General features: G+C 44.0%; 1 protein-coding gene and 1 long non-coding RNA gene across 5 annotated transcripts in view; both read left to right on the top strand.

The window, feature by feature from the left end:
* Nucleotides 1-21,643, top strand: part of LOC142101036 (uncharacterized) — a 201,232-nt gene that overhangs the window by 118,810 nt on the left and 60,779 nt on the right. The window lies entirely within an intron of this gene.
* On the top strand, nucleotides 17,678-20,032 carry IER5L (immediate early response 5 like). The gene has a single exon (XM_075185073.1). It carries the CDS (start codon nucleotides 17,828-17,830, stop codon nucleotides 18,722-18,724), a length of 897 nt encoding a protein of 298 aa, XP_075041174.1. The 5' UTR covers nucleotides 17,678-17,827; the 3' UTR covers nucleotides 18,725-20,032.

Genomic DNA, 21,643 nt, shown 5'->3' with positions numbered 1-21,643 from the left:
TTTGGGAATATGTATTATGAACTGAAAAAAGCATGGGTAATATTGCTTATTTGGGTGCAATGACTTCAAAGATCGTATAGTTTGAACTCCGCTAGTAGGTGTCGGGCTACTTAAGTATTTATTGGTAGGTGGGGCTCAATTTCTGGGTCACTACACATCCACTAAACGGAAACCTTAACTTTGAAGGGAACCTGTAAAAAGTTGGAGGTGCAGTTCCATAATCCATTGCAGTGATGGCAAATGTAATGCAATTGAGCCTTTGTTATGCTGCCAGAACAGCTTTAGTATTAAAGTGTCGCTGACCATACAATTCAAATGGTTTTATTAAGCAAAATAAAAAAACTACTTAAAAAAGTTTTGCAGAACATTCAGTATATTATGTGTGAAGTCTGGCCTTGGGTGTTCATACAGTCTAATATATTAACTTCCTTATACAGGAAACATAACATAACATTCACACGATTGTAAATGTTACAAAATGATTTGTCATTTTATATCAACTTATACATGATTGACTCTTTAACACCAAAATTTACCCAAAAACTAAAAATGACTTAATAAATTGCACTGTAGCTGCCAATGGTAAAATTTGATTTTTGCCAAATAATTTCTAATTATTTTGCACCAGTTCGGTCATCTATATGGGTGATGATAATACAGAATTTGACAGTAAATGGTATTATTAGTCAGCCACAAATAAAGGCTGCTGTTGTCTGCAATTTGTCGCAATCCTGTCCTGCCGACTGTCACTGGTGGTAGTGGCATTGCTAAGGTGTTTTCATGGAAGGGGAGTCGGGAACAATCTTCAGAATAGACGTCTCCCTTGGGGACGTGGTCCTCTCCCAACATGACGTGACCATGCCTCCTTTTTGGGTAGTGGCCCAATTTGCAATGATGACATTTTGATAGGGATGTTACTGTGGTCATGTTAGTGTCGTTATAGTAACAACCTGACTATTCTGCAAAATTGAATTAGCAAAATTGTGACATAATTTATCAGCAAGTGATTGAAGAAAACATGTCCAAGAAGGCGTCTTGTTGGCTGCATTGCATCCCCTTCCTGAGTAATTTTAGGGAAGAGCGAGGGACGCTTCCACATGCAGCAGATGTAGCGTTGTTAATGGTTTAACAATATTGCGTGTAAGCGGTGTACGTAACTCAACCAAAGCTCATGGATCCTTTGACATAATACGAGTGGATACATATTATATGTAGCATATGTGCATCTTGTAATTTTTGTTTGTGTGTTTTTAGGCACATTATCAGTGAGTGCTATTTTATAGACAGTGATCCCTATTATCTGGCAGTGGTGAACAGAATCTATGCAATACACTTCAAAAATATTAGGGTCTTTCCAAACCCAGACTGACATTCCCATGGCTTGACCAAAAATTTGAAGATAAACATTCCACTAGCTTAAGTGAGCATGTACAAATCAAACCTTGCAATTGGACTGTTTATATTTAGAGAGGAATTAAAGACTTCATGTTGCATTATTATATATTAAAAAAACTGAGTAGTATAGTACATTGCATTGTCACTGCTCTGCAGTAGGTGGCCATCTTAGATGGGAGGAGCTTCTCTAACTAGACCAGCGGGTGTTGCTGATGACTGTAGTCCAGTGGGGAGCAAATACTTTACTTTATAACAGAGCTGTAGTATCGGATTAATACGGAACAAGGTGTTTATCCTCCATGTCCGAAAGAAAATACATTTTGGGATTTAGAGTTTTTTAATAGTGAGGAATAATGCACATGAGAGATGTTTTTTCCAAATTACCGGTACATTCTTCATAATACTAAAATGTTGTTTAGTTCTAGGAGGAATATATTTGTGTAAAAGGGATAACAAGGTAAATGTAATCTATAAAACATGCAAGCACATTTAATAGTATGTTTTTTATATGTTGACTAAATCTGCCCAACAGTTAACCAGTCGTCTCTGTAGCTGTGCTGTGAATAAAACAGCCTTGCTCATGGATTCTCTCCCGGAATGTCTGGGAGGAGACCCGCAAGAGTGGACACTCTCCCGGATTTCCGGGGCATAGGCGTGGCTTAATGGTGTGAATCGCGTATGTGGGCCCAACCCCTACAGCTTCATGCAGCGAGTTGCATAGCGCATCACCACGCCCCCTCCCACACTCGCTGACTTGCTGGTTACCTCCCCTCCGGGAACTATCACAGGGGAGAACGAGAAAGTTGGCCAGTATGGCCTTGCTTAAATGAGCATCTGCTTGGTATAAGTGAATAAAGACCCTCCTTGTGGTAGAGCTTGTCTTTTTAATAACCTAAAAAAAACAACAACTTTATTTTCTTTATTCATCCTTCTGTATTTGCATGGTCTTATTATTATTATTACCATTTATTTATATAGCACCACTAATTCCGCAGCGCTGTACAGAGAACTCACTCCCATCAGTCCCTGACCCATTGGAGCTTACAGTCTACATTCCCTAACACACACAATGACAGACTAGGGTCAATTTTGTTAGCAGCCAATTAACCTAATAGTATCTTTTTGGAGTGTGGGAGGAAACCGGAGCACACGGAGGAAACCCACACAAATACAGGGAGAACATACAAACTCCACACAGATAAGGCCATGGTCGGGAATTGAACTCATGACCCCAATGCTGTAAGGCAGAAGTGCTAACCACTTAGCCACTGTGCTGCCAATGGTCTTAGAGAAAATAGGAAACTAAATAGCCTCTCCAAGATGATATGACCACAGGACGTGATTAAAAGCACTTACCTTAAGGAAATCGTAAAACATACACAACAAGTTAGAGGTGCTTTACTGTTGTACAGAGAACAGATATTGAGAATTTCATCCACTAGAACTAGAGAAGTGGTCATGTGCGATTGCCTTCACACACAGTACATTAGAAAGATGCTGGGGAATAAAAGAAATGATATTGTGCTGTCACCTGGATGGAGAACATTTATTTAAAACTTTAATTTAGTATGTTATGTGACAACAATACAATATCGTTCTCTAAACCTGCAGAATAGGAAAAGTTGCTGATAATTTTTCCAGTATACAAGACGGGAGAAGTGTTACAATGTAGCAGATAACTAATTCGTTCTGGTAAATATTTATTATTAAAACCTTCCGTAATTTGAGGATTTGCAGACCATGCAGTTATCTAAAAGAGAGAAGCTTGCCCCAGTCACACCACAATGACAGTCTATAATATCGCTGGCTAACATTCTAATGACAGTCTGCACCAAGCCACATGCATTGTGTGGACAGAATCAAGCAGCCCTGAGCCTGTGTACTGAGAGGAAAGGCTTTATCTAAGGTCAATGTCAATCCATAGCTGTGATTGCCAGGGAATTAACAACTCCACCTTGTGGTCTTCTTCACCTTTTATTTTCTCTTCCAGAGAATCTGGTGAGAGATTTAGTGAATATGCAGATGAGTGCTGAGCTGTGTGTAGTGTGCAGGGGAGCAGGGGGAGAGATGGGAGACAGCGCTGTTTTACTTTACAGGGCTGGAAGGAAATTCTAAAGAGTAAAGGACTTGGGTGGAATAGAAGTGTCAGACTGTGCACTTTTAAAAGTCTTCTAAACAGGAAAGCATAGAAAATATTATAATTAAATACCTGTAAAGAGTGTGGCTATATTTACATGATGTAGCAAAGTTGTAGATAGAATTAGGTGAAGTTCAGTGTCTACTAGAAGTGACTTGCCAGGATAATATTATTATTTATTAGGCGCAACAGATAGTAATTCACAAATAGATGAGGTTATACACATAAGTAGCACAGATGAGTGTTAGTATTGCTATGTGGACTCACACAGAGTGCAGCAAAAGGCGTGGCAGGACGTACGAGGGAGTCAGACGGTAGACAGACATGGGACAATAGGTAGAGAGGATCCTGATGTGAGAACTTACATTCTAGAGGGAGGGGTAGTGAGAAACGGTTGGAGCGACTGGGAGAATAGGAGATGGCAGGTGAGGAAGAGGAGGTGATGGATAAGATGGTTAGGAGGTGGTAGGATAGGCGAGCTTGAAAAGGTGAGTTTTGAGTGAGTGTTTGAAGGTCGGGGGAGAGTCAAGTGAGACGGAGTATGGAGTTCCAAATAATGTGGGCAGCACGGGAGAAGTCTAGGAGTGGGGAATGGGAGAAGGTAATGAGGCAGAGGTCAGAGGCATGGCAGAGTGGCCGGGTAGGTATATACCTTGAGACACGGTCACAGATGTAAGGGGGTGAAGTGTTGGTAAGGGGCTTTGTAAGTGAGGGTAAGGAGCTTGAACTCAATTCTGAAAAGGATAGGCAGCAATGAAGGGATTTACGCAGAGGAGAAGCAGAAGAGGTGCGGTGGGAGAGGAAGATGAGCCTAACCGCAACATTCTGTGTGGCTGAAGGTCAGACATGTGAGAGTCAGGAAGACCAGTGAGAAGGATGTTGCAATAATCAAGATGAGAAATGAGTGAATGGACCAGGATTTTGGTTGCTTCCTGAGAGACGAATGGATGGATTTTTGTGATGTTACAGAGGAGGAAGGGTGACTAAGGTAGCGGCTTAGGTGGCAGGAGAGAGAGTTATGTTGTCAACCAAGAGGGAGATATTGGGAGGCATAGCAACATTGGCAGGATAATGTTGTCTTCAGTATGACATCTGTGAAGTTCCAGCCCTTCTGGTACAGGACAACCATTAAGCAATATATTTTGGTCCAATATGACTATTATTTTAGACAAATACACAGGCAACACTGTGTGCACTACTGTTAGGTGCACACAGCTCTCCCTTCACGAGCAGTACAGTGTGAAGTAGGACATACCTCCCAACCAATCCTGACTAAGAGAGACAGTCACCCAAATTCAGTCGGTAGACTCCAGCTCTCTTCCATCTGTACCTGCAGCTTTCCCTATCCATGGGTGCTGATGTCTTAATGTCTTAAGCTCAGTTGCTGCTTATCTGGTCTAGGAATATTGGGGGTCCTATTTGGGATACAAGACAGGTACATAAAATTTAGAAAGCCCCAACCAGCCCCCACCCCAAACAGCCCTGGCAATAAATTAATAGCATTTATATTTACTAAATATAACTTTTTCTACATTTAATAAATAGCCTTCCTTCTCCCCAAATAGAGCCCCACATTCAATTTGTAGCCCCCAAACAACCCCACCATTAAATTAAGGTCCCATCAACCCACCATAAATTAATAGACCCTCTATTAAATAGTCCATCATTAAATAATAAGCTCCCACCCATACTCTACAGTTTAACTACCTTTACCTTGTCCCATCCGCCAGGGCCATCTTAACAACATTATGGCCCCCCGGGCAAATAGTGCATCGGGGCCCCTACATATATATATATATATATAGATATATATATATATACAACTAGAACAAAGCACAGGCGGGGCGCCTCATAGTGTTATACCAGGACAACAAAAAACAAAATATGTATATATATGCGTACCGTCAAGTAAAGATGTATAATCAAGACTTGAGTGTATCCTCTTGGGGAGTTGTAACACTGGATCTCAACTCAGGAACAATCCAAGGGCGTGGAAAAAGGCAAATATAGTATAATATTGTAATGCAAAGGATAGTGCACCACGTGAAACACCACAGAATATTCAAAAGGGTGTCATGTTCAAAAAATACACCAGGGTATATATATAGAACAACGTAGCCCAGAAAAACACACACCAATTTATGTGTAGGTAATAATTCATATGCGTACCAGAAATATGAGCATAATAGCTAGAAGATGTTTTCTTTAAAGGCAGCTGTATCTCATACAATGGACACCCAGGAATATGGGCATAATAGCCAGAAGATGTTTCTTTTATAAGCAGCTGTATCTTGTGCAATGGACACCCTTCCAGTGGCGTTATAATAAATGGAAGGGAATACAATTGTAAAGAGCAATAAAAATTTAATAAACAAAGTAATACTGAACTCACATGTAGTTCACCAGGTACAGCTGATCAACAGTAAGGCTCGACGCGTTTCGTCTTGGTACTCACAAGACTTCCTCAGGAGCACAGAGATGTATAACACCGAATTAAACGGCTTTTTATCGAGTCCGCGCGCCATTTTGGCGCATGCGCACAGTCCGCCACAGTGTGCGCAGGTGCGGGATCGAGAATTCAAAAAACTTTATTGTAAACGAATTCTATGTGCAATCACAACAATAACAATGAACCTACATGTTAGATGTGATCCGTACACAGCGCCAGAGTATACTAGCCCCGTTTTTATAAAAAATTATTATAAACCTTCCCTTTATGTCTTCCCCTTCCCTCCACTCTTCACATCTTTATAATTGTTATTAGAGCTATATTTATGTGAGCTATTTTCCATAGTTTGGTCATCTATGGATTATATATAGATATGAATGTCTTTTTAGGCATGAAGTATGTTATATGTATTTGCACTTTATAAATATGTTTATCGTTTATATAATGTGTGGGCAGTCTATGGTTTTTATACACATGTATTTTACACTGTATTAGAAATTTTAAATCTCATCTATATTATATATTATGTTATATGGATTATATGAGATGGTTATCATCTAGCTTTGCATTATTGTTTATATTAATGTATTTTTTATTTGTTAATTTTAGCGGTACATGAGGGACTTACTATCTGTGCCGCCTATGTGGTGATGTAATGTTTTTGTTTATAAGTATATACTCTGGCGCTGTGTACGGATCACATCTAACATGTAGGTTCATTGTTATTGTTGTGATTGCACATAGAATTCGTTTACAATAAAGTTTTTTGAATTCTCGATCCCGCGCCTGCGCACACTGTGGCGGACTGTGCGCATGCGCCAAAATGGCGCGCGGACTCGATAAAAAGCCGTTTAATTCGGTGTTATACATCTCTGTGCTCCTGAGGAAGTCTTGTGAGTACCAAGACGAAACGCGTCGAGCCTTACTGTTGATCAGCTGTACCTGGTGAACTACATGTGAGTTCAGTATTACTTTGTTTATTAAATTTTTATTGCTCTTTACAATTGTATTCCCTTCCATTTATTATACCGCCGCTGGAAGGGTGTCCATTGCACAAGATACAGCTGCTTATAAAGGAAACATCTTCTGGCTATTATGCCCATATTCCTGGGTGTCCATTGTATGAGATACAGCTGCCTTTAAAGAAAACATCTTCTAGCTATTATGCTCATATTTCTGGTACGCATATGAATTATTACCTACACATAAATTGGTGTGTGTTTTTCTGGGCTACGTTGTTCTATATATATACCCTGGTGTATTTTTTGAACATGACACCCTTTTGAATATTCGGTGGTGTTTCACGTGGTGCACTATCCTTTGCATTACAATATTATACTATATTTGCCTTTTTCCACGCCCTTGTATTGTTCCTGAGTTGAGATCCAGTGTTACAACTCCCCAAGAGGATACACTCAAGTCTTGATTATACATCTTTACTTGACGGTACGCATATATATACATATTTTGTTTTTTGTTGTCCTGGTATAACACTATGAGGCGCCCCGCCTGTGCTTTGTTCTAGTGACTATTTTCTTCTGGATTGACCATCCGGATACAGGCTTATATGTGGCTGCCACTCACACATGAGTGAAGTGATCGTGGACTTTTATTATTGCATCTGATACTATATAGTATTGTGAACCTCTATATATAATATTAACTGATGTGGTAGATAGCGCCAGTGTATATCTATTGTTGTGGATATATATATACAAGTTAACCCGTGCATGATACTCATGCATTCTAGTTAAATCAAGCTACTTAAGGTGTTAAAAAGGTTCTTGTCATGCATTTGGGCCATAGCCCAGGTCTCCTCAGGGGAAGAGCGTTACTTCCCGACGCAAGCGCCCTTTTTTAACGTGGTTTTGTCCACATGTCACCACCTCATCATTTTTCTCCATCACCTCATCCTTCATCTTCATCGCCACATCGTTCCTCAAGCTACTTAAGGTGTTAAAAACTCCCCACTGTCACCCCCGGCAACCACCAACCACTCCCAACTGTCACTTCTCCTTCAAGAAATATATAGGTCAGTGTATAACTCTGCCCAGCAGGTGGCGCTGCAGCTTGGTTTTTTTTTTCACACACGCCACTAGGCATTTATATAGTAGATGTATATAGATATAGATGTATAGAGATACAGACATAGATATATAGAGATAGAGATAGATATATGTACTTGCTCAGTGACCCTTGAAGGTTTTTTTTGCAGGTTTTTTCTTTTGCAGGATTATTAATTCTAATTAAGAGCCCTGCCTCTGGGGCCCCCTTGCCCGTGGGGCCCCCGGGCACCTGCCCATCGTGCCCAATAGAAAAGATGGCCCAGCCATCCGCGCTGTGTTGGGGAGGCAGACTGTTCGGTCTGCCTCTCTTGCAGACTGCACGCATGGGACAGCACCTGTCATGTGATGCGTGTCCCTTTTTGAGACCTTGTCCGTGAGGGAGACGGGTACATAAAGAAGGAGGTGGCCACATACACAGGGGGAGGGAGGAACGGATCATACGATCTGTGGCAGCATGAAGAACGTGGCTGGTCCTGGAGGAGGGGCCAGCCACCAAGAACTATATAATGTCATACAGTACCTAGTCCAGGTGGGAGGGGGGGGTCTTTTAAGAGGGCCCGTGGCCTCCTAATCCGGCTGTGATGCAAACCAATTATATTATAATTAAGTCCAGGTAATATGTCACTATGGAAATTGAGGTAGACCAATGTCTGCCTACACTGAACAGTATGTGAGGTGTTTAGATTTAACTGTCCAGTAGTAAAGGGTCTATTTTAAATTGTTCTCAATTATGTAATAAGTCACCCTGTGTGCTTTGAATTAGCGTGAGGTTAAAGCTATAGGAACTTTTAATTTTCAGGTGTTGTATAATATAAGCTTTTTGTGATATATGGTTGTAAATAAAAAGTACTTCAGTGGTTGACGCCATACTGGATGCTCTATTTCAACTGTGAAACATTTCTAAATGGATCTAAAAACACAAAAAAATAAATGATGGTTATCTTTGCTGATTGCAGGTATAAGAATTGTACATATTGAGATTGAAGAAAGGTTCCATGATAATGGACGTTCTTGGCACTGTTTATGTGTTGATATGGATGATGTGAATATAATCCATACTTGCCTATTTTCAGTAGGCGACGTCCGGGAGAGGGGCGTGGCTAGAGGACGGGAGGGGGCGGGGCACCTTGAATTGCGTCATTTTGGCCCCCTCGAGTAAAATGCCGGGTGGGGGCGGGGGCGAAAATGATGCGATTCCCGGTGAATCGGGTCATTTTAGCAAGTTAATTTCGGGATGCCAGTCTCCCGGACTTTCTGGGAGAGTTGGCAAGTATGATATAATCTTTTTTTTAAAGATTATTCCTAAACTTAACCCGGTGCAAGATTAATAGAAAAGTAACTGTGCCCTGTAAAAAAAAACAAAAAAAAACTATTATTGTACTATGATAGGTGTAATATTACATTGATTGGAACAAATAAATGTTCTGCAACAAGTAAAACTAGATTCCATAAAATATAATACTGCAAATACAACTTTTCATTACAACCCTCTTGGGGTATGTGAACTAAAACAGGAAATAATTTAGGATGTGCCAGATTGCAGAGGCGCAGTGTTTAACGTCATGCTCCTTGATTTTCGCTGGTCTGAATCTTCCAGCCAAAGTGCTTGGGTTTATGGGGGCGAGAAGGTGGCGTATGCACCAGCCTTATTTAAGAGTTGGATGAATGGATGGCGTTCCTTGCTAAATGTGGACTAGGCACCCTTATGCTGTCATCTGGAGATTTTGCTTTGCAGAGCGAGACTGTTAAAATGAGATAAAGTCGTGGAGAGTGATTATTCAAAAGTTTGCACCAGCTCAGACCTGGCAAAGTTCGGCATTTGTACATATATGATGGTATTGGAACATTTCTGCAGTGCTGGTGTTGAGGCAAAAAAAATGTATATTAACTTTATTGAAACATGAGCTAAATGTGGACTCAACTATCTTTTAGCATCAGGCAAATGTGATTCATCAAAGGGAGTTCAAGATGTAAGTGCCGCTTAGTTATACATAAAATGTGACATACTTTGCGCCGTCCACTTGCGCTTCTGTAGAGAAGCGCACTTTACACAATGTTATTAAAACTTTAAAACACTCAAAAATGCCACATGTACAAAAAACAGTACCGATGTCCCCTTACTCTCAATTCCTTTAATCCAACAAAAATGCTATACCAAGCAGTATTTTAGGATAAAAACTGGTGTCTCACTTAAGGAAAGGAGATTATAAAGGAGTAATAAGCTGGACTTAGATGTTTTGTCTACACTCTTGTATAGTGCAAATCTTAAGCTTTTTTTCGCCTACCTGCCTGCAAACATAGGTGCTCTTCTCAAAAGACTGGAAAGTTGGCAGCATGGTGGCTCAGTGGTTAGCACTTCTGCCTCACAGCACTGGGGTCATGAGTTCGATTCCCGACCATGGCCTTATCTGTGTGGAGTTTGTATGTTCTCCCCGTGTTTGTGTGGGTTTCCTCCGGGTGCTCCGGTTTTCTCCCACAATCCAAAAACATACTGGTAGGTTAATTGGCCACTATCAAAACATTGACCCTAGTCTCTCACTGTCTGTGTATGTATGTATGTATGTATGTTAGGCAGGGCCGTAACAAGGGCTGTGCGACAGGGGCGACCGCCCAGGGCGCAACGCTGGAGGGGGGCGCAGTTTAGGAATATTATAGGTTCATTTGGTTAAAAATGAGAGCTAGAGGGGCGGCATTTGTCTTTCTCACCCCAGGCGCTAGAATTCTAAGTTACGGCTCTAATGTTAGGGAATTTAGACTGTAAGCTGATGTGGGTGAGTTCTCTGTACAGCGCTGCGGAATTAATGGCGCTATATAAATTGATGATGATGATGATGATGAATGGTGCCGGACAGTCCAAATAGGTGTACTTGTGCCATGCCAGGGCAAACAGCATCTAGTGCATCTCGCAAACAACTTTTTTTTTTTTTTTAATGGTTAGCTTTGCCATCTGTGGCATGATGACACTGTTCAGAAATTGTGTCCTATGTCCATGTATTGATGCCTATGGAGGTGGCCATTTTCATGGAGACCAAGATTTAATCAAAGACTGACAGGTAAGACAATATGACTTCAGTAATGGAGACAGAAATGTAAAAGACAATTCAGTCTCTAGAGATTCATTAGCTGCTTTTCCTAAACGCATAGTTGCCTACTCTCCCGGAATGTCCGGGAGACTCACGCATTTCTGGGAGACCTCCCGGGAGAGCAGGGCAACCTCCTGGTTCTTGCCTCCGCATAGATAAGGGGCAGGGCTTAATGGCACAAATATCGCGTCATCTTAGCCCCATCCCCTGCTGTAATTGGCCAAAATGGTGACAATCGTTTAGGTGGTGGGGCCAAAATGATGAGATTTGTCAAGCCCCACCCCCGCACGCCCGCCTTCCCCGGGATCTCACTGAAGCCAACGAGAAAAAGTTGGCAAGTATGTTTTAATCTGCTCCTCTTGGTAGCTTAAATTCTGTATAAAGAATAAATTATTATCTGGAGCACACTTAGGAGTAGATTTATCAAAACTTCTAAAGAGGAAACATGGAGGTGTTGCCAATAGCAACCAATTGGATTTTAGTATCATGTATCCAGTAGATTCTATGAAATTATAGAATCTGTGTAGTTGCTATGGGCAACACCTCCACTTTTCGTTTTTAGAAGCTTTGGAAAATCTATTAAAGATGTTTTATCCACCACCTGCAGCCCCCATTTCTGGGTTCCCTGGGAACACTTACATTACACAGTTTCATTATACCCTTGTTTAAATGCAAATAGTTTTATTGGTTTTTCAGTAATGACTGAAAGGAGTGAAGATAGTTACTCTTATAGAAGGGACGGTGTTCTGTCGTCCAGAAATGGTCTATTTTTTCTTGGCATTTTATAATACATCAGTGACTTGCAGTGTTTATCCTAGGGATCAGTATTGCATATGGACTGCAGAATGCATGGTAGGATATAGAACTGCCGTGAATACTTGTTATCTACATCATCTGCTTTTCATGTTTTAAATGAATATAAACTGCATTAAATATACAACACATTGGGACTTACCGTATTTCCCCATGTATAAGACGCACCTTTTCCCCAAAAAAATTGGGTCTAAAACCTGGGTGCGTCTTATACAGGGGTAGCAGGGATGCGGGGGGGGGGGGGAGGGTCAGCGTTACAGGGGCAGCGGAGGGGGATTGAGGGGGGGGGCAGGGCAGCATTACAGTGGCAGCGGGGGGGGGGGATCCAGCAGGCGGGGGGACAGGCAGAGTGTCAGCGGGGATAAAGCAGGCGGGGGACAGGCAGAGAGTGTCAGCTGGCATCAGCAGGCGGGGGACAGGCAGAGTGTCAGCAGGGATCCAGCAGGCGGAGACAGGCAGAGTGTCAGCAGGGATCCAGCAGGCGGAGACAGGCAGAGTGTCAGCGGGGATCCAGCAGACGGGGACAGGCAGAGTGTCAGCGGGAATCCAGCAGGCGGAGACAGGCAGAGTGTCAGCGGGGATCCAGCAGACGGGGAAAGGCAGAGTGGCAGTGGGGATCCAGCAGACGGAGACAGGCAGAGTGGCAGCGGGGATCCAGCAGGCGGGGACAGGCAGAGTGGCAGCGGGGATCCAGCAGACGGGGACAGGCAGAGTGGCAGCGGGGATCCAGCAGGCGGGGACAGGCAGAGTGTCAGCGGGGATCCAGCAGGCGGAGACAGGCAGAGTGTCAGCGGGGATCCAGCAGGCGGGGACAGGCAGAGTGGCAGCGGGGATCCAGCAGGCGGGGACAGGCAGAGTGGCAGTGGGGATCCAGTAGGCGGGGACAGGCAGAGAGTGGCAGCGGGGATCCAGCAAACAGGGACAGGCAGAGAGTGGCAGCGGGGATCCAGCAGACAGGGACAGGCAGAGTGGCAGCGGGGATCCAGCAAGCGGGGACAGGCAGTGTGGCAGCGGGGATCCAGCAGACAGGGACAGGCAGAGTGGCAGCGGGGATCCAGCAGGCGGGGACAGGCAGAGTGGCAGCGGGGATCCAGCAGGCGGGGACAGGCAGAGTGGCAGCGGGGATCCAGCAGGCGGAGACAGGCAGAGTGGCAGCGGGGATCCAGCAGGCGGGGACAGGCAGAGTGGCAGCGGGGATCCAGCAGACGGGGACAGGCAGAGTGGCAGCGGGGATCCAGCAGGCGGGGACAGGCAGAGAGTGGCAGCGGGGATCCAGCAGGCGGAGACAGGCAGAGTGTCAGCGGGGATCCAGCAGGCGGAGACAGGCAGAGTGTCAGCGGGGATCCAGCAGGCGGGGACAGGCAGAGTGGCAGCGGGGATCCAGCAGGCGGAGACAGGCAGAGTGGCAGCGGGGATCCAGCAGACGGGGACAGGCAGAGTGGCAGCGGGGATCCAGCAGACGGAGACAGGCAGAGTGGCAGCGGGGATCCAGCAGGCGGGGACAGGCAGAGTGGCAGCGGGGATCCAGCAGGCGGAGACAGGCAGAGTGTCAGCGGGGATCCAGCAGGCGGGGACAGGCAGAGTGGCAGCAGGGATCCAGCAGGCGGGGACAGGCAGAGTGGCAGTGGGGATCCAGCAGGCGGGGACAGGCAGAGAGTGGCAGCGGGGATCCAGCAAACAGGGACAGGCAGAGAGTGGCAGCGGGGATCCAGCAGACAGGGACAGGCAGAGTGGCAGAGGGGATCCAGCAAGCGGGGACAGGCAGTGTGGCAGCGGGGATCCAACAGACAGGGACAGGCAGAGTGGCAGCGGGGATCCAGCAGGCGGGGACAGGCAGAGTGGCAGCGGGGATCCAGCAGGCGGGGACAGGCAGAGTGGCAGCGGGGATCCAGCAGGCGGGGGGGACAGGCAGAGTGGCAGCGGGGATCCAGCAGACGGGGACAGGCAGAGTGGCAGCGGGGATCCAGCAGGCGGGGACAGGCAGAGAGTGGCAGCGGGGATCCAGCAGGCGGAGACAGGCAGAGTGTCAGCGGGGATCCAGCAGGCGGAGACAGGCAGAGTGTCAGCGGGGATCCAGCAGGCGGGGACAGGCAGAGTGGCAGCGGGGATCCAGCAGGCGGAGACAGGCAGAGTGGCAGCGGGGATCCAGCAGACAGGGACAGGCAGAGAGTGGCAGCGGGGATCCAGCAGACAGGGACAGGCAGAGAGTGGCAGCGGGGATCCAGCAGACAGGGACAGGCAGAGTGGCAGAGGGGATCCAGCAAGCGGGGACAGGCAGTGTGGCAGCGGGGATCCAGCAGGTGGGGACAGGCAGAGTGGCAGCGGGGATCCAGGAGGAGGGGGACAGAGGCACAGTGGCAGCGATTGCAGGGAGAGTGTGCTGCCCAACTGCTCTGGTCACAATCAGAGCAGCCGGCCATTACACTCTCCCTTCTTTTTTGACAGCTACCGTAATATTTCTTTTTTCAAATTTTGGGGCCAAAAGTAAGGTGCGTCTTATACATGGGAGCACCTTATACATGGGGAAATACGGTATTTAAAACCATGGTGCAAAGGATGTACTGTAACCCAAAGCAACCAGTTAGGTATCAGCCTTTACCAATGGAGTATAGTCAGGGTAATGTAGCCTAATATGTGACTGGTTGCTGTGTGCGCATTTTATCTAATAAGCCGTATGGTAGCGTTCACATTGTCCCAGTGACTGTATAGTGCATTGAGCTTGATTTTATGTAATGCAGAATGCTATATTTATCAATTAATGTCCCTTTTTACATTTATACAATGGACTTGTCTCGTAGTTATCATCATCGTCATTTATTTATATAGCGCCACTAATTCCGCAGCGCTGAATAGAGAACTCACTCACATCAGTCCCTGCCCCATTTGAGCTTACAGTCTAAATTTCCTAACACACAAAGAGAGAGAGACTAGGGTCAGTTTGATAGCAGCCAATTAACCTACTAGTATGTTTTTGGAGTGTGGGAGGAAACCAGAGCACCTGGAGGAAACCCACGCAAACACGGGGAGAACATACAAACTCCACACGGATAAGGAATTGAACTCATGACCCCGGTGCTGTGAGGAAGAAGTGCTAACCACTTAGCCACCGTGCTGCCCCTAATTATTGAATTAAAAACAAATGGGAAGCCCATCTGCATTATTATTATTATCATCATAAATTTATTATATATTTTTATGTACTTTGAATATACCAAACATATAGACAAGAACAAGCATTCTTTCAATAAGCACCCCTGTGTGCCTTCCACTCAAGCAGTAGCCATGTCACTCTTGTGCTTTGAGTGTTGTTTCCTTGAACCCAATCACTGGGAACCATGTTCAGAACGAATGAGAATGGTCAGTGGGGTAGCGTTTAAATCTTTGAACGCTGCAACCTTCAGCTTGGCTTTGCAGTGCAATCCTCTGTTACCTTGCATGCAAAGGGTTAAATCTCTGCCTGTTGGTTGTATATTTCACTACAACCTATAATTTTAAAACCCAGTGTCATTTTTTTTTAGAAGATTTGGGGCCAGTTGCTATTATAAACTGCTAACATTGTCCAGGGATTCACACTAGTTGTCCCCTTTTTGTTCCATCCAAGGCACCTGAAACCTAACATTGACAAATGCCTACAGTAAAGCAGTGTTGGAAACCCCCTAAAGTTACTCACTGAAGGGACCTTTTACCCTGCAGCATGTGATCAGACTAGGGTGAGGAGGTCACACAATGTCCTTCTGTAAAATATTGCCCACCTATGATTCCACCTATCTATGTGAGACTGGGCTCAGATTATAATGCTCGGTGGAAGAGGGGGATACGGAGTGCGGATCGGATTTCATGACATTACAGAAAGGTGACTCATTCCCAGACCCACCAAAAGTGATTCACCCCTCAGCTGCGCGTGGAGCCGCTGACTCCACCAGCGCTGCGCTCTGGCCATTGGGAATAACGCTCTTCTCACGTAGTGTAGACAGCAGTGTGTGCGTTGTATGGAGCAAGGAGGATGCTGTGTGTATGTATAGAGCGATTCTACAACTGGAACGCGTAAGAGTAACATTTCACCTATGTCATATAGGAAACAATATTTATTGAAAATAAATTAAAGAATACATCAAAGCATTTTATTTAGTTCATAAAACCACTGCATTTATCTATTATCGGTACTCGCAATTTGTCTCATACCAATACATAAGGCAGGGTTTGAAGCCAATATTCTGCCGTTTAAAAAATATTTGATCCGTATTTTACCCAAATTACGCACAAAAGACGCGTTCAGAACCCTCTCCGGCTGTACAACAAGTACTTAAATATTATATGGATTAGTCCTTAATACATTTACATCAGCACAAACTAAAAAACACGTTTTTTTTTTTACATTTGGATTTAACATGAACAGTTTCCAAATACTTTTTTATTAAATAGAATAACGTTGTATCATGTATGTGACCTATAAGAGACTGCAGGGTGTCACTTGGAACGTTGGGCACTGTCTTACTATTCAGTATCGTTACCAGAGTTCCAATAGGAGTGATAGATTAGTAAATACCGAGGTGTATGATGTGATCAGTACGTTTATCATGTTCTACACTCTGTTTAGTACTGGGGTACTTTTATCTGTATGATCAAAAGAGCAAAAATTACGTATATACGTTGAGTGTGAAATTAAAACGAGATAGGACATTATTTGTAAATGTGCAATACACAGCATGAAAGGTATGTATATTATTCAGATAATCTGTGTATTATTTTTTGGCTGTTATATAATGTGTTTTTCTTGTGTTTTTTGCTTTGTTTTCTTGCATGATTTTAGTAAATATATATATATATATATATATATATATATATATATATATATATATATATATATATATATCTGTCATACTTTACCTTGCTGGGACTTGTAGTTGTTCACAGAAGAATAGCTATGATTTTTCCTACACTTTTCTTTTAATGTATATCTCACAGCAAAGTTCAGGGGCAGGTAAATTGCACTCGACCAATTAGATCATTAGCCTCCCCTGTGTTTATGTGACTGTCATCTACTGACCCTTTGTATCTTACCTGTCAAATACCTTCCCTCTCCCTTGTGACTTGCTAATGCCTTGTCATTTCTATTATATTGAAGTCTGTGTAATGGCTATTTTCCGTTAGCATATTGTTCATTGCTGTACACACGTTAGACAGTACACACAATTTAAATGCATGTAAGCTCTGTCCCCAAGAGCTTGCAATCTAATGTTTTGGTACTTACAGGTAATTTAATCGTGTATTCCAAATACTTTTATTGCAACATAAATTATGATATAAGCTAAGTGGGAAATATGGAGGATAATTGATGTGCGTGTAGGTTCCTGGACCAATTAATATATTCTTTTTGTTAAAAAAAAATTATAGATCTTATACATTTTCTTAGTGGAAACCGGTTATCAAAGCATTAACCTATTTTTAATATAACCGGTTAAATATATTATCCTGCAATTCGGATTTCCGATCCCTTTAAAGAGTGTCCCTGACAAATATTGTAAAACCGGGCTCATGGCTATATCTAATTCCCGGCAGCGAAGACAACTTTAGTATTTGAATAGCACAAAGGAACCGCCTCGTTTCTATTGGCTGAGAAGTCTTTTGGTGGGCGAGTATTTACTGTCAATCAAGGATAATGCGCCTAAGTGATTGGCGGAAGGCGGCGCAGGCGGGACTGCGCTTGGAGTATAAATACGTCGGTTAGATAAGGAAACAGGCACAACCAGTTCAGAGGCTTTGTAGTGAGAAGGGGCTGAGAGGCTGCCTGATCCTTCAGCTAACCCAGGGTGGTTGAGGGAAAGTCCCGCGTCTGTGTTAGAGACAGCGCTCCCCAAACAAGGCTGCTGGAGTCCGGTACAGCATGGAATGCGCCCTTGACGCACAGAGTCTAATCAGCCTGTCTCTAAGGAAGATCCACAGCTCTCGCACTCAGCGAGGCGGCATCAAGCTGCACAAGAACCTGCTTGTGTCCTACGTGCTGCGCAACGCCCGGCAGCTGTATCTGAACGAGAGGTACGCCGAGCTGTACCGGCGCCAGCCCTTCCCGCAGCCCATGGAGTGCGGGCCGGCCATGGAGGAGATCCCAGAACTCAGCCCCCTACAGATACCCGAGGAAGGAGAGGACGAGATGCACCAGCTGCCCAGGATACAGACCGGAGCAGAGCTGCTGGAACCCGGCTGCGTCTCGGTGCTGACCCCGGAGGAGCCCCTGGAGCTGCCACCGTGCGCGCACACCCCGCACCCTGGGAAGGACTTCTACCCCAGGGGCTGCTGCTCTGAAGATGCCGGGGTAGGGGTCCCTCACTGCAGCCAGACAACGGTGCTGGATTTAGACACTCACGTTGTGACCACGGTAGAGAACGGGTATCTGCACCAGGACTGCTGCGCTTCGCAGTGCCCGTGCCATGGCGCACCGTGCCCTGCGCTCCCAGTGGCTCCCTCTCCGCTTCCAACAGCACCTAAGCGCAAATACCCCCCGGTGGGGTACAGCTACACAGGGCATGCGGAGGAGGAGGACATGGAGCCCCACTTTGTGCCCTGTAAAAGGGGGAGGTATGAGGACTTTTGCCCGCAGATGGGACCCCCAGACCACACGGACTCTTCCAACATTTCCAATCTGATCTCTATCTTTGGTTCTGGCTTCTCGGGACTGATGAGCCGACAAGCAGAGTCTGAGCAGACTTTAAACGGACACTTGTGTGGGAAACAGGCGCTAGCTAGCCTGGGTGCTTGGACTAGAGCGATCGTGGCTTTCTAGCGTCCCCTCTCCGGAGTGCTGACGGGGAGAGAAGACATTCTGGGGAACTGTTGTGATGTTTAGTGGGTGTCTTGAAGGGCACTGAAATCAGGACTTGCAAATAATCAAAAAATGTTTTATAGAACTGTACAGACTCTTAAAAAAAATATCTTGGACTTTATTTTTGCAAAGAAAGAAAGCACCTATTTAATTGAATTTTGTTATGTTTAATTTGTGATGGTTGATCTAGTGTCACACAAGACAGAGGCTGCGGAGTGGGAGAAATAAGATTTCGTTTTTGGAGGCTTGTAACCATCATCCCCATGTAGCTTATAGGATGGGCTTTATTGAGAACTCCAAACTGAAGGCTACTCAATTCCTTATGGGGAAGTAAATGGGGGTTATGCTTGGTGTGGTGGGGGTTAACTTTAGGAATTGTGTGCATTTTAACCACTTATGGGTTAACCCTCAAAAGACATGGATGAATAATATCTCAAAGTTTAATGTTCCTTCCTAACCTTCCCTTTTAACTGCCTCAGACAGTCATCCACTGCCGGGCACATCCTGAGAACAGTCAAAGGGAAGGTTTCTGGGGATCAATAAACTGTTGTATATTACTTATCCTACGGTCTTTTCACCTCTTTATACAGCCTTGTCAAGTTGGGTGACTTAAAAGGGTTACAAGATGAAGGCAGAAATGGTAACATTTTAACTTTATTTTTTCCTGTGTTGTGACTTCTAATAATGTGAGACTGTGTAATGCAGCTGCATATGGGGAAGGGGGTGTTTTGGGATTGGGGCTGTAGTGTCCCAGAGTTCATTATATGTAGGGTCCTGCAAACTCTACAGATCACCTCCAGCCCCTGAACCAAACATTCTCTATGGCTTGTTACTTTTTTTTTTTTAATTAGTCAATGTCCCACATTTGTGATAACACTATTCTGAAGACCATGCACAGCAGTGTGGCCCCCCATCTTTAATCCAAAAGTTCACTTGTTCTAATTTCAGCCTTCATGAAACCAGCATAGTTTGGTCTTGTGATCTGTCCATCTTTTGGTTTTGTTAATATATGTATATTAACAATATCACTTTTTTTTTTCTTATTTTGGCATTTAATCCTTTTGTTGTAAAAAGGTGGTTTAGGGTGAGCCTGCCGTGCCAACATTCACACTTACAAGCACTATGTGTATTAAATATTTTGCCAAACGTTTTATTTTGTGTTACAATTCCTGTATTTTGTGTATATTGAACTGTATATCACCGGGTAAACTGTTCGAATTATTTGTTTAAATTTATAATCTTAAATAAAACAAAACTTTATGCAATCTTGCTTGACTTGTCACTGTCTCTCCCTCATTACTGACAACAGAGAAGTTCTCTATGATCCAGAGGATACAGTTGGTCCTGTGTGGAACCATGGGAAATAAGTACTGTACCTAGGGGAGGTATTTATCATGTTCATACTGGGCAGAACACTTGTTAAAGTTCCTAGCCTGAGTCCACAATGACACACAGAGTAAGGTCTTGCTGAGAACACAAAGAAATTATCTATGTACCACACTCTTGTACATTTGGCACAATTGATTTACACCAATGGGTATTTCACTTGGCAGAGTAGATGAAGACTGGTATATGTGCCTGCAGGTTGGCATGATCCAGCAGTTAACTTTGGTCCAGCAGTCAGAATAGGTAATGATGAAAGTGTCATCAGTTCTTCCCATCAGTTCATCCTCTTGTATGAAGTTCCTTCTTTTCCGTGTTTGTTATCCCAGCATTGTGCCACTTGGTGGTGTGGTGCCCCCCTCCCCCCAACCAAATGAAGGAACGTAATGAAAGCCTATCTATCCACCTATAGGATAACCTCTCAATGAGAACAGTTTTAAAAACAGTAGTTCTGCAGATTGTAGTCCTCTACACTTGTATCAAAGGATTCTACCCAGGAGAAGAACATCAGACTCGGGAACTGCAATAAGGAGAGACTTTCATGCAGGAGTATACATAAATATCCCTACACCTCTATGTTGTATTCAAGTAATACAAGAGCCAATGTTGAAATCTGGGAAAGTCCAGGAGAGGCATAAAACAGCCAGTTGTTATTTTACAGAACAGCCTAGTCGATTTAATCGATCCTGTACTCTGCAGACTATTGCAACCTTATAATAGTTATGTGTGCAGAATATCATCAAAGGGAATTAAAGCTATAGGTTGGTAGGGACAATGAAAACAAATAGACTACATTATCACATAGGAAGCTAATGTTGCCTATTGAAGCGATTTTTTTTCCCAACCTTATTTAGTTTTTATTTTGTGCGAGAAAATAGAGGATATGTTTATAGCGAGAAGCCCCGTCCAGCGATCTGCTCCTAACGCTGTTTGTGTAAGCAGTTGCCAGAGCTCCTCCTAGTGGCGGTCTTTGGGAACAGCAGTTTGAGCTCTCTGGAAGGTGTGATGATACCAATATTTCCAAATCTTTGCAGAAAGAGCTTATCACTAGCAGTTCTTGTCCCCTGACACACCGTGGCGGGATTGCTATGATTTTTCAAACTTCTTCAAAGCTTCTATAGCTCAACTTAGTTAGGCTGTAAAGCGCAGATGAGCCACTAGTAGCCCACCGTTCAGTCTATATTCTAAATGAATCAATAGGATGAACTGGATATGCATTCATGAACAAGGTCAATATGGCAATGTATTCAGACCCATGTCCTTTTATCAATGCAACGTTCTCTGAAACATTGTGTTATGAAGGCACAAAACAAATATTATTTAAAAGGACCTCACATTTTTTTTAGCACAGCTTCTTATATTTATTTTTTCCTCTATCTGTATTAAGACATGCATTATTATTCTGTTTTTATTTATGTCTTGTTCATACCCCTTCTGGCCTTCAATGACATTCAGTATCCTTCATTCTACAGCTTATGAGCCCTGGCTAGTTGGCAC

The sequence above is a fragment of the Mixophyes fleayi genome, chromosome 9 (genome assembly GCF_038048845.1).
Source record: "Mixophyes fleayi isolate aMixFle1 chromosome 9, aMixFle1.hap1, whole genome shotgun sequence".
Taxonomy (NCBI): domain Eukaryota; kingdom Metazoa; phylum Chordata; class Amphibia; order Anura; family Limnodynastidae; genus Mixophyes; species Mixophyes fleayi.
The sequence above is the reverse complement of the archived record's forward strand: the minus strand, read 5'-3'. Positions and strand labels throughout refer to the sequence as shown.